Here is a 14,273-nt window from a genome sequence, read left to right as displayed (position 1 = left end):
TTGGGAAGTCCCTCCATCTTGACCTGAAATCAAAGCCCAAGATACTAAAGCCAAGAAAATTGGGTTCTGATATGAGCAGGGGACCCTAGAATGCTAACATCTTAGGGTGAAGGCAGCTTAGCCCAACAAAGTAACAGCAAAACCAGCAGTAGATTTCCAGTATTTCTCTGAGGACTCAGCCCATGTTGTGGGCCACACTGTCTTCCATTCCACATGCAGAAACGTTTCCCTCTGGTTTACCAAAGAGGAAAATGAGGCACAAAGGAATCAGGAGACAGGGGGCCAATCAGGTGTGAAATGTAACAGAAAAAGACCCAACTTTCTGGACCCTCCCCTCCACTCCTACACTGTTCTTGAATCTGTATGAGGCTTGACTCTGACCACTAAGATGACAATGTTCTAGAAATAAGGATGAGCAGGGTAAGATTCTGGCAAAAACCTCCAAAGAGTGTCTAAGAAGAATGGCTCTTGTAAAGGGACATCACTATTTGAGGCAGTGTGGCAATTCCTTCTCATGGTCCAGTCCCCTCACTTTCCCTCTTTGCCACTTCAATAAAGTTTCTCTTTCATGTGAGTTCTTTGATGTGTAATAAAATTGGAACTATTGCTGAAGCCTTTGCCACATTCAGGGCATTTGTAGGGCTTCTCCCCTGTGTGGATTCGCTGATGTATAATGAGAACTGAATTCCAGCTAAAGCCTTTCCCACATTCAGGACACCTGTAGGGCTTGTCCCCCAAATGGGCTCTCTGGTGCATGACCAGAATGGAGCCCCGGCTGAAGCTCTTGCCACACATGAGGCATTTATAGGGCTTCTCACCCGTGTGGGTCCGCTGGTGCACCACCAGCTGGGAGCGCTGGCTGAAGCATTTTCCACACTCGCTGCATTTGTAGGGCTTCTCTCCTGTGTGGATCCTCTGGTGCTTGATGAGGTTGGAGCTCCAGCTGAAGCTCTCCCCACATGTCAGGCACTCATAAGGTTTCTCCCCTGTGTGCATGCCCTGGTGAGCGATCAGACTGGAGCTCTGGCTGAAGCTCTTCCCGCACACCCCACACTTATAGGGCTTCTCCACCATGTGGGTTCTCCGGTGTGTGGCCAGATTAGAGCTGCGGCTGAAGCTTTTCCCACACTCGCTGCACTGATAGGGTTTTTCCCCTGTGTGAGTTCTCCGGTGGGTAATGAGAGCAGAGCTCTGGCTGAACCTCTGCCCACAGTCAGTACATTTGTATGGTTTCTCTCCTGTGTGGATTCTCTGGTGTCTGATTAGGTTGGAATTGTAACTAAAGCTTTCACCACATTCTTTACATTCATAGGGTTTTTCTCCAGTGTGGATTCCCTGATGTGTGTTAAGGCTGGACCGGTTGCCAAAGCTCTTTCCACACTCGGGGCATGAATACGGCTTCTCACCGGTGTGGGTGCGCTGATGAGCAATGAGATTAGGGCTCCTGCTGAAACTCTTGCCACACTCGGCACACTGAAATGGTTTCTCTCCCGTGTGGATCCTCTGGTGGGTTATAAGGTTTGCGCTCCGGCTAAAGCTCTTCCCACAATCCCTGCATTTATAGGGTTTCTCCCCTGTGTGAGTAGTTTGGTGTCTACTAAAGTTTGAACCGTCACTAAAGCTTTTTCCACATTCGTTGCATTTGTAGTATTTCTCTCCTGTGTGGGTCCGTTCATGTGTGATTAGGTGGGATTTCCGGCTGAAGGTTTTCCCACATTGGGGACATTCATAGGGCTTCTCACCCAGGTAGGTGCCCTGAAGGCCTATGAGCTGGCCAACTTCCCTGCCCTTGGAAGGCACCTCCCCAATGTCCTCACCTGGGGCATTTCCCCGGGGCCCCCTAGAGCCACAGTCTCTCTCAAAGTCACTCTCCCCATCAGATTGCTGAACTCTTTCCCTTTCAGGAATTTCGGAGAACATCACATGTGATTCGACGTCCTCAAACATGTCTTGATTAGAGTTCTCCCCATTTTCACTCTGTATCTCAAAATCTGAAACAATGAAGAAAAACACACAATGTCTATTCAATTCCCTGTCATGATTAGAAAAGTAAACCAAAGAGGAAATGTTTTAAAAATTAAACTTCTAAGGATGTGTTGGGAAGGGAGGGAGGGAGGAATGGGTGCCAGTGGTGGGTGGGATCCTGCAAGGCTGGACCCAGATGCTAGTGGTGGTGGACTTTTTCACAATGGGCCAAGCCTGCCTTTGCTGCAATTCAGAAAGCATCAACTTTTCTCACTGGATGCATACCTCAAATGAAATATGCTTGCACTATTTTAAAAAGCTTTGTACTTCATTATAGAAAAGTTCACCCCCCAAAATGAAAATGAGGACAGTTGAGAACATGCTTTAAGGTGTGGACATTTGAGAAGGTGTCTCCCATCAAGTCAGTGAACCAGAGGATAAGTAGTAAATAGATTAATCCAAAACCTTTACTATTTTTTAAACCAGGAGGATTTTATCTTGACAGAAAAATGACTTTTATTCAGTATATATTTTCTTGTTTTTCTAAAAGATGACCGATAAGGGGATCTTAACCCTTGGCTTGGTGTTGTCAGCACCAGGCTCTTCCAAGTGAGCTAACCAGCCATCCCTATATAGGGATCCAAACCCGTGGCCTTGGTGTTATCAGCACCACGCTATCCCAAGTGAGCCACAGGCCGGCCCTTGTACTTTCATTTCATGTCTTTTCTCCCATTTTCTTTTTTACTATAATTTCCTTGTCCTATATTTCTATAAAGTGTCTCCAGTCCTTATTTGGAATTCTATAGTGTAGAGAAATAAATTAATAATTTAACTGATGAAGATGATAGCCTAAGACCTCCTGAGAAAGTAAGGAAGACAATTAGTAAAATAATTACACAAACTCCTAGTGACATTTCCATTATTAAAGCTAATAAACTGTTTATTTAAGATAAGATGCCCAATTCCGCAATTATTAGTTTCTATAAGTTAATGTAAATTTCCACATATGAGCATGATAACATTTGACATACCTTTCAGGAAGGACCTGGGTCCCACTCATGTGTTTAGTCGATATAAAATCATACTTAAACTTGCAAATAGAAGTATAATTATATTTCATCTTTACACTAACATATATGCTGCTGGTCATCTGCAGGTTCAGTGCCCTCCAGCCCTGCTCTCCCATATCTCCAGGGGATGGACATAGGCATGAGGGGCATAATGCACACTCCCGCTTGACCAGGGACAGGAATTCTGTGCTTCCTCAACTTCCTGCAAGACTGTTTTGCAAGTTTTGAGCACAGAGCTCTGCTATCCTATCTCTTCTATAAGGACCTCCAGGCCAAGGCCCTGATTTATTTTCAGCAAGCTAACATGACCAAAAACATGTTTTTGATGACTTTAGTAATTGTTCTCTTCTGAATTGGTAACATTAGCTAATAATGTTTTTTTCACTGCTTTAAAATCAGAACTGGTAAATTCTGGTATGAGTTCAGAAGCAACAGAAAACACAGAGAAACCCAAAATTCATTTTCAGTGAAATCAGAAGGAAGACATAATTTGAGGACACCATAATACATGTCAGAGCTTCCCGAAACAGCAGCGACTGGGTAGAAGTGATGAGGAAGAAAGAGAAGAGAATAAGCATGGAAGGCACTGGTGGGGAGGGCATTTAGGAGCTGATCTCAGAAAACTCAGGCAGAAAATCCCTTCCTGAACATTCGGGATTCACCCTGCAGCACAACAGTGTGTTTGGGAACTGGGGTGAGCAGGCCGGCTTCTTTGGTTTGGAGAAGCAAAGGAGGTGAGGTTATAACCCAGAATCACACAAATGAGCCACATATGCAGGAAGCTGTTTCTGTAAAGCAGAGGAGACAGCCTTTGACTCTTACATGTTAATCAGAGGAATTATGATTATTGAGAAAAGTGACCACCAGCCAGCTGCCAAAAATTAAAAATAATAAAATAAGTAAATAAAAAATACTCTGCAAAGAGAAAAATGATCATTTTCCATCCATAATAATAATTAAATGAAGAAACCGCCTCTATAAAGGAAGACCAAAAAGTGGAACTTGGAAAAAGAAGAGGTGGTAAAACAACAGGAAGAGATGAAATGCAAGCTGGAAAAACTCAGGAAAGAAGGAAATGTCATCCAGAGAAGTGAGGAAGAAATGAGAAGGAGCACAAAGGAAAATAGGCATCAGAAACTGGTTCTGGTCAGATACAAGGATAATATTTTCACCAACAAGTTATCAGTGGAGATGGGATGAGATGGTAGGGGTTGGGAATTTCTTTTCAAAGAAACTTTAATGGTAGAAACAGTGTTTGCTATTCCAAGACGACAGGATGAGCATATTTTGTGGATGTGAGTGGATATAGGAAGGTGGGCTTCTGAGGAGGCAGGCTTGTGAGCAACTAGTTGGAAAGTCCCGATCTCCAGTGGAGAAAACTCAGAGATGAGTCAGGCACTAAGGAAATAGGAAAAAAAGGGTCTCATTTTCTAGATGTTATTGATCTACCCAAAACTCCTGAAGTGGGGAAGAAGTCCCCGTATCTGTGCAGACTTTAAAACAATGGTTTTGGACAATGCTTTGTAGTTTGAAAGTTGATGAACCTCACAAAATATACATTCTTTATTCATATGACATCATCTAATTTCAGATAGCGTAGTGTTGTAAAGGAACTAAAATAGGGTAAGGTGAAAGCAAACAACTAGAGGGCCCCTCTGAGAAGGTGACATTTGGCCAAGATGAGGATGCTATTCTAACTGATCTTAACAGTCATCTATATAATACTGATCCATTTTATTTATTCATATCCTTCATTGTGAACACAGTTACAAGACTGTTTGTTCTTGGTTATAATGCTTAATTACCCACTTACTAACAGACAACACCAGATATTCTGGTCTGTGACTAAATTCAGGTTTTGGAAAGTATAAACGGATTGTCAAAAGTCTGTCCCTGAGACAGACCCAAAAGAATATATGGTTCTCTCCTTGCACATTGCTGGTGCAGCCACTGTGGAAACCAGTATGACAGTTCCTCAAAAAATTAAAAATAAAATTATCATATGATTCAGCAATCCCACTTCTAGATACATAATCCAAAAGAATTGAGATATTTGTGCATCCATGTTCATGTATTATTTACACAGCTAAAAGGTAGAAACAACCCAAATGTCCATCAACAGATGAATAGAAAAACAAAATATGGTACACACATACAGTGAAACATTATCCAGCTTCAAAAAGGAATGAAATTCTCACTCATGCTTCAATACGAATGGAATCTTGAGGACACTATGCTAGGTGAAATAAGCCAGACACGAAAGGACAAATATTGTATGATTCGTCTTATAAGAGTTACCTATGGTCAAAGAGACATAAATCATAGAGACAGGAAATAGAACAGTGGTTGCCAGGGGCTGGAGGGAGAAGGGAACGGAGAGTTACTGTTTAACAAGCAGCGTTTCAGCCTGAGTAGAGGAAAAAGTTCTGGAGATGGACGGTGGTGATGGTTGCACAACAATGTGGATGGACACTATTTAATGTCGCTGAAATGTACACATAAAAATGGTTGAAATTGTAAATTTTATGCTATGTATATTTTACCACAATAAAAAAAGAATACATGGCTCTTATATACAATTTTATAGACTCAATCAAATTTAAAATAGATGACACATTATCTGCTAGAAAAATTCTGAAATTAATTTTACAAGATTCAATAAATGCTCAGAAAGGCAGAGCATTCTTAGTAACACTCTTAAATTGCTGATGGGTCTAACAGGCAACAGAATAGCGTCTTGCTTTGATCGGTATTTCCCTGATAATTCATAAGGCTGAACATCTTTTCATACAGTTACAATTTCTTCATTTCTAAATTGCCTGTTCATATCTTTTACCATTTATTCTCCCAGTTTGACTTATCTTATGGATTTGTAGAGGCTCTTGTAGATCAAGGATTTGGACTCAATCTGCAGACTTTGTTGCAAATATTTCCTGTCTATGCACTGCCTTTTAACTTTTTCATTTTATCTTTTTTATATAAAGGATTTTTCTTCTGTTTTCATGAGTCCAATCTAGTTTTTTTTTTTTTTTTTAAAGATGACCGGTAAGGGGATCTTAACCCTTTGACTTGGTGTAGTCAGCACCACACTCAGCCAGTGAGCGAACCGGCCATCCGTATATGGGATCCGAACCCGGGGCCTTGGTGTTATCAGCACCGCACTCTCCCGAGTGAGCCACGGGCCAGCCCGAGTCCAATCTAGCTTTGATGACTTCTGTATTGCTTGTGAAGTCCTTCTCTACCCCGATTATAAAAATATTCTCCTATGTGTCACTTCAGATCTTATATATATAAATCAATAATCCATCTGGTTTTTTGTTTTTTTTTTTGCAGCTGGCCAGTATGGGGATCCGAACACTTGGAATTTATTTTTGTGTAAATGTGAAACAGGGATCTTTTTCTGTGTAAGTTGCAAAGCAGGGATCCAATTTTAGTTTTTCCAAATGACTGGACCACTGTCCAAAAACCATTCACTGAATGGTTCTTGAATTGCCATGGGACCTCTCCCCTTATCAGTTAGTAGACAAAAGCCATAATTGTAGCTCAGTCTAAACCAGTGATTCTTGTATTTTCCCACCCTCAACACATGCTCTGAACTCATGCGCACAGCACATTCCTATGGCTGTTCACAGGGCCTTGAGTGTCCCCTGCCTGGTCACAGGCCTCCTGTTTCTCTCATGCTAGAAGGCATATCTGAATGAGTGTGAGGAAAATTGATATCAGTATGAAGATAAACCTGAATTTGCCATAATTTATTTATAACAATATAAATACACTGGTCACAAACCTTGGTGCTTTCATGTCTGTTATGCTCAAAATTCTTCTAAAGCCCTTTCCACCTGATTATTTGGGGCTTTTTTTCTTTTCTTTTCTTTTTTTTGGTGGCTGGCCGGTACAGGGATGGAACCCTGGACCTTGGTGTTATCAGCACCACGCTCTAACGAACTGAGCTTACCGGCCAGCCAGCCACCCACCTGATTGTGACATACCGACATGTCTCAACACTACGGTCAGAGCCACTGGTCTAAAATACAGAAGTGATTCTGATACAGGTTATGGCCAAACTGGACTTTCTCTCTCCTGCCTTGAGCTCTCTCCCTTGGAACGCTGCCTTGGCATGCCTGGTGGAAACCTGAACGTGCCTCAGTGACTGGGAGCATTGTTCCACCTGAACTCTGGCTGCTTGAGGGACTAACCACTGATAAAAACAGCATGTTATCAGTTTCAATGAATGACTGCCAAACAATTTACACCTATGTTACCTCTCCTTAAGACTTCTATATGGTATACATTTCAAATATTTAAGTGAATTAAAAATAATTTTGTTTGGAAGCTAAGAATTGTAGCTTTAAAAAGACATACGAAGAGGGCCAGCCCGTGGCTCACTTGGGAGAGTGTGGTGCTGACAGCGCCAAGTCAAGGGTTAAGATCCCCTTACTGGTCATCTTTAAAAAAAAAAAGACATATGAAAGAAAGAAACAGAAAAATAATGAAAGAAAAGAAAGAAAGAAAAAAAAAAGGGCTCTGGGGCTGGCTGGAATGCTTAGTTGATTAGAGCATGGTGCTGATAACACCAAGGTCCATGGTTTGATCCCCATAACAGCCAGCCGCCAAAAAAAATAAAAGACATATACCTTTAAAACCCTCCAACACTTCCCACTCCCTTTTTTGCTACCACAAATGCATGCATGCATTCATTTCTGGTCATCAAGGGAGCATTTTGCTGGGGCAGCAAGCTCAAAATTCTTTTGCCTGTGACCACCCAAAAGCCAGATGATGCTGAGGACAGCTGGAGAGGTCAGCTGTGACTCTTTGGATCAAATGTTGGACACGAGCAGGTCTGAAGTTGACAACCTCTATTTCTTGCTAGTCTAGGGTAGTGCTTCTCAAACTTCAAGACCCATACAAGTCACCTGGAGTTCTTGCTAAATGCAGATTCTTCTTCAGTAGTGCCAGGGTGAGACTGATAGGCTGCATTTCCAACAAGCTCCCAGGTGAAGCTAATGCTGCTGGTCCACGAACCACACTTTGAGTAACAAAGCTCTAAGGCAGTGGTCTTTAAACTTTGCTGCAGTATAGAATCACCTGGGGAACTTTCAAAAATCCCTTGCCCGGGTCATACCCCATACCAATTAAATCAGAAAATCAGAATCCTGGGGCAGATGCAGGCTCCAGGTCCCAGGTGATTCTTATGTGCAACCAAGTTTGAGAACGAGAGAAGTCTGTCTAGTGCAGTGGTTTTCAAACTAGAGCTTCAGTTAGGATCACCTAATTGAATAGAGGGCTTGTTAAACTCCAGAGTGCTAGGTACCACTCCCAAAGTTTCTCATTCAGTAGTTCTGGGGTGAGGCCCAGAGGTTCATTATACTGGAGAGAGGGGGAGAAAGAAAGAAGACATGTTCTTTGCCTTCTGGGATTTTACAGATTCCTAGAACAGATAAGACAAGTACCTGTACAAATAGAAAACAAGATGGACTATGATAAAAAAACAAAATAAAAGAAGATTCCAAATGTTCTGGGAGAGATGATTTCTAGCAGAGGTGATTATAGATGCTCCCAGGTGGGTGGAAATGGGGACAGGGAAAAGGGACTGGAATTAAAGAGGGCTTTATGGAGAGGATCTTTAAGGGTGGGCACTCAAAGGATGACCAGGATTTTAATCACACAGATATGGGACAAGGCCATTCCAAGCCAAAAATTCAGGAGCAAAAGTTGAGTGCTAGAAAGCACACACTAGATGTAAGAAAACAGCAAGATCTGTTCTGAACAGAGCAAGGACTGCATCAAGGGCATCAGGGGAGAGACCAGGCTGCAGGGGAAGACTGGGCCAGGTCACAGAGGGCCACAGATTCCAAACAGAACAAGGAGATCACACTTGATTTGGCAGATACTAGGGAACTCGTGAAGATTTTTAAGCAGGGGAGTGCCCCCAAATACTCTGGTAGGAGTGGAGGTGCTGCAATGAAGCAGGAAGAGCCTGAAGGCAGGTTCAGCTTGGAGGCTGCTGCAAGAATTCAGGTAAGAAATAGCAATAGCCAGAATTCAGCTGGGTATGGGATTAAAATGTCCTTGGGAAACCTGCACAAACAGAGATGAGCTTTGCCACTTAAAACTATTAACACAGGTCTGAACTTAACTGGAATTATAAGATACTTTAAATGTGAGCGCCTAGAAGTGCCTGTTAGTCAAACATTAAACAACCACCATCTAACCAGGCCTTGAAATGCCCTGTGCTGGGTAAATATGTCCAAAGGTCCCGAGCTGGACAAACAGAATAGAGGTCAAGGGGTCTTATGTTGAATAAATGTTGAAGACAAGTGCAAAGATTCCTGCAAGCAACCATGAAGAAGGTGGAACGCATTTGTTAAACAAAGGAAGACCAACAAAGACAATCTCAAAGGCACAAGTCAGGGGACTGACAAACCCACTCATCTGGGATGGTCCCCATCGCAGATGTCCAGTGAAAGATGAAAAGCACAAAGTCCCTGCAACAAGCCAGGTGGGAGGGCTGCTGAGGCCCAGCTCTCTGCTCTGCGACCTCCCTAACTACATAACTCCAGAGACCTGTCCTCAGCCCTCAATTCCTCTGTCCCCTACATAGTTTCTGACCAAAGATCCTGAAGTTCACTTGTCACATCCATCAGATGGCAAGTAAACAAAGTTTCGAAATAGGATGAGAAGTTTTTTTTTTTAAATAGCAAGAATAAACTTGTTATTTTTCAGGGTCAAAGAAAATCAGGTACTTCGTTTTAACAAAACTTAGGATCTACCAAACACATGTGGGAGCAAACAGCCCTGAGTTTGAATCCTGACTCCACCACTTACCACTGTGACCTTGCTGAACTTCCATTCCCTCTCTGTAAAATGACAACCCCATACACCTCACAGGATTCTTAGTGAGACAGGAATGTAAGGTGCCCAGTGGCTAGGGCTGGATCACAGTAGATTCTCAATGTCAGTCCCTTTCTCCAGAGGACAGCTTCGCTCATATCTCCCAGACCCTGGCACTTGTCAAAACCTCTGCCCCAAACCACCTTCTCTTTCCTACTCTTCCCTTCCCGGTATTCTAAATCCTCCAGACTAGATGCCCCTGAGTCAGTGACTTTGTCTTATCCTCGTCTGCAACCCTTCCTTCCAATGCCCCACTAGGAACTGTCACCTAACATCACACGTGATGAAATGCTTAAGAACATGGGCCATGTCCTCAGACACGTAAGTTCAAATCTTGGTTCTGCTTCATACTGTACTAGCTGCATGATTTTAAGGGAGTCACTTAACTCTTCTGGTGATGATAATCCTGCTTATCTTCCAAGGTGGAGAAGTTCATGTGAGTTTTGCATATTAGATGCTAAGCACACTGCTTGACCTGCAGAAAGAACTCGGTAAATAGTTCTCACAAGTGTCCAATCTCCGCTTCCCTTGCTGTCCCAGTCTCGGCCTAACCTCCATGACTAAACACTCGATGACTAGGCGGCTTCCTGGCTGCTCTCCTGCCTCTAGCCTCTCCCTACTCTAATCAAACCTACATCCTGTTACCAAACTCCACTTCCTCCCATGCCCCTTGGGCCCTAGTTCAAGAACCTGCTAAGGCCAATGACATTCAGTCCAGCCTCCACCCACCCTTCCCCCAAACTCTACTTCCTACCACTCTCTAAAAACACTTTCCACACCAATGGGCCAGCCCTCTTCACTGTCACCTGAGGGAATAAACTAAGCTGGGTGCCCCCTTCAGAGCCTTTTCTTAGCACAATTCCTGTCAGCTGCCACTCCCTTCTCCTCACCCTGCACCTTTCCAAATTCTACTCCATCGTGCAACCTCCTGCTCAAGTTTCAGGCCCTCCATGAAACTGCCTCTGAACTGACCCTTCCTCTCCATGCATCTTTCTCTGAAATTCTGCAGTTCTCCTCAGGACAAAGGCAGCCATGTCCCATGGTTCCTGAAATAGTCCTAGGGGGACAGGTGGATCTGAAGTAAATCTTTGGTAATCAAAGGAGTCCAGTTTACAACTGAAGACCAGAATGGAAACAGCATAGTTAAATGCAATGCCAGGATCCCAGAACCTTTTAGCAACACAGGACACAAATACAGTAACTGTTGCAAAGAGCTCAAGTTTAAAATTTCTCTTTTGAGAGCCCAGGTTGATTTCATACAACAGAGAGTCCCTAGTTATTAGCAGGCTTACTTGTCATTTATCTCGATTCATAATCACTTTGAAAAAATCAGGTTGTTTTTTTCTAATTGCTGGAACTATTTGGATGTTTACTGCACAATCAAGTGAAGGTGTCAAGGGGTAGTTTACAGGGTCTTCAGCCTCTCCCCCTGTAACTTCCATCAGCTTCCCAACCCCTCCAAATAATCATATAAGTACAAACTGTGTTTACTACGCAAATTCTGCTCCAAGAAAGTCCTCTATGCTCCTCCTATACCAAAATTCCGGAGCTACCACTGCACACAATGAGGACATTAAAAGAGCGATGAATGTGTGTGCTGACTACAGAGTAGAGGGATGGCACCATCCCCCATCCTGTCCTGGATACCATCTTCTCCTCCTCCTCCTCAAACATCACGCTCCTCCACCTCCAAAGGGTGCTCCCACCCTCTCCCTATGAGGTTCTAGGTCTCACCACTGTCCTGAAGTGTCTGGGTCAAGTCTTCCACCAGGGCCACTGCCTCCTCGCTGCTTTCAGGCCGATGCTCTTGCAGCCAAGCCTGAATTTCCCTGGGCAGCACTGTCAACATCTGCTCCTTGGTGTGCACCTCTGGCCTCAGCCAGCGCCGACAGAGCTCTCGGAGGCGGCCAAGTGCACCTTGCCGTCCCCCAGATGCTGCCTCCTCCTGGGGGCTGCACTTGCCAGTGCTCTGGGAAAATGGCTCGGACTCAGGTCCATCCTCCTGCAGCACAGCTTCCTGCACCCAGGAGTCATCCTCCAGTATCATAGTGGTGACCTCCTCCTCCTCCTGTTCATCTTCCTCTTGAGGCCCCTGGACCAAGGGGCTCAGAGGAGTGGTCACTCTTGGCACCTCTGCAGCCATCAGCCACGTTCCTGGGGCACTCACTCAGGCTTCAAGCCTTGAACCTCAGTCTTCTCCAGCCAGGGTCTCTGAGAAAACATCTCCCTTCTCAAATCTCAACAAGTAGTCCTGCTGAGAAGCAAGAAAGAACTGGAATCAATAAGTAAACTGTCCTAAAATGATCTAACAACAGCCCAGGTCAGGCCAGCAAATGATCCTTACATCCACAAACTAACAGGAGTTTCTTGTCCCCCTTAAAGGAAGAATAACTTATTCTTGAAAACATATTTCTCTATGGCAAAAGAAGTTAAGAAGTATCACAAGCACAAAAAATACAGCATTGTTTTCTCCAAAATACCAAAGAATGAGTATCAGAAAGGCAAAGTCCTCGGACAAAACCCAGGACTGAGTTATCCTTCCCTATGTCAGTTCAGGCTTACTGCAGAGTGAGTGACCTTGACCTAATATACAACTTAATTACTCAACCTCAGTGACCACCTAATAAAAAGAGATAATAACAGTCATGCTTATCTTATGGGGACATCTAAAGGATTAGCAATGAATCAGATGTCAAAGCACTTTGAGCTTCACTAGAAGGAAGGCAATATCTCAACTGCATTATTACCATATTTATAAGTGTGAAGTTTTAAAAATGTTCTTACTCTCAGATCCAGCCTTGGCCCCTCCGTAATTTGTTAAAAAATAACCATCTTTGCAAAGAGAAACTTATTTGTAAGAACACACAACCATAGCATTTTTGCTAATTGCAAAAAATTGGTACCTTAAAAATCCAGCAGCAGGGGGAATGGTTAATAAATGATGGCAGATCCATACAGTAATATGTATTAAAAATTGTGCTAACATAATAACAGGTACCCTTGGGGGTATTGACCAGAAAGAGGCTCAGAGGAGCCTCTGGGGTTCTGGAAATGTTCTATATCTTGATTTGGCAATGGTTGCACAAGAGCATACATACAAAATTTAAGATTTGTGCACTCTGCTACATGTATTTTTAAATATTTTAAAAATTAGAGTAAGATTATTAATCGTTAGTGATTTAAAATAATCCTCCTGATATGAACAAAATGGATAAAAACAAAACCAACAGGGCAAAACAAAACCACAGATACAGTAAGACCCCAATTCCCTTTTAAAGTGAACTCACACACGGGAGAAAAAAAGACCTGGATGGCAACTCTACAAAATATTAAGATTAATGAAATTACAAACGATTTAAAATAAATATTACAAAAGCAATAAAAATTTATTTTAAAAAGCCATTACTACATCATAAAGACTCAGCTAACAACCCCACACCCCCCAAAAATTGTTTTAAAGTAGGAAAACCTTAAAAAACAACAAAATGCTAGTGGGGAAACCGAAGCTCTCAATGTGTACTAACCCAAATGACTAGAAGAAACACAGCTATAACAGAACTCTTACTTGGGAGCCCGGGAAAACTGTAGCTAGTCAGCTAATTCGCTGTCTGACCTGGGGCAAGACACGCCCCCATGAACCTCAGTTTACCCCTTCTGTAAAACTACAAGGCTACGCGGGATGTCGTCAAATGTCCCTTCCAGTCCAAACCCTGCGCTTCCCTGCTGGATGTGGGGAGGAAGCCCGGGTGGGTTCACTGAGCAGAGCCGGCCGCGTAAATCCGAGCCGCCCGGGATGCGGACAGCGCCCCCGACGCCCCTCCCCCAGTAGTGCTGCCCGCAGCTGGCTCCAGGCCCGTTATTCCCTCGCCTCGGGCTACGCACCTGGGTCCGCGTGGCTGCAGGTCTCCCTCTCCAGCTCACCTCTCCGGAGACCAGGTGCTACTACGGAAGCTGCTCCGCGTGCGAAAAACGCCAGCAGGATCGGCCCGGCCCCTCCGGATTCACCTCGGTTCAAGCCCGTGGGGCACCAAGAACAATGGACGGGAGAGGCCCACCCACCCCCGCACTCATTGGTTACCGAGAACGGGCTCTTGAAACTCTGCTTTCCTATTGGTGAAGACAGCGTCCAAACGTGCGGCGGGAGGGAGGCTGAGCACAATGCATTGTGGGAGATGTAGTTCGCCCAGAGACGACCTGGACTGTAGTCCATGGAGCGGAGTTTGGGGTTGATAACGTGGGCAATGCCCGAGGGCTAGAGGCAGGAAAGTCCGCAGACTAGCTATCAGAACTCCAGTGTTGGCCAGAGCCATGACCTCAGACAGGTCATTTCACTTCTCTAAGGCCTCC

General features: G+C 44.0%; 1 protein-coding gene across 2 annotated transcripts; it reads right to left on the bottom strand.

Moving 5' to 3' along the window:
* Positions 1-338: 338 nt before the first annotated feature.
* Positions 339-13,877, bottom strand: ZSCAN2 (zinc finger and SCAN domain containing 2). Of its 2 annotated transcripts, none has more exons than XM_063089117.1 (3): positions 13,809-13,877; positions 11,661-12,180; positions 339-1,991 (listed from the first exon to the last, which is right to left on the bottom strand). In XM_063089117.1, the coding sequence occupies exons 2-3, from the start codon at positions 12,067-12,069 to the stop codon at positions 550-552; spliced, it is 1,851 nt and encodes a 616-aa protein (XP_062945187.1). In that variant the 5' UTR covers positions 12,070-12,180; positions 13,809-13,877; the 3' UTR covers positions 339-549. The 2 variants fall into 2 exon arrangements, with proteins under 2 accessions (XP_062945187.1, XP_062945186.1); XM_063089116.1 differs by having other exon boundaries at positions 11,661-12,177; positions 13,809-13,864.
* Between the last annotated feature and the right edge of the window lie 396 nt (positions 13,878-14,273).

The sequence above is a fragment of the Cynocephalus volans genome, chromosome 3 (assembly GCF_027409185.1).
Source record: "Cynocephalus volans isolate mCynVol1 chromosome 3, mCynVol1.pri, whole genome shotgun sequence".
NCBI classification, from domain to species: Eukaryota; Metazoa; Chordata; class Mammalia; order Dermoptera; family Cynocephalidae; genus Cynocephalus; species Cynocephalus volans.
Note: the sequence above shows the minus strand (reverse complement) of the source record. Positions and strands in the feature narration are given on the sequence as shown.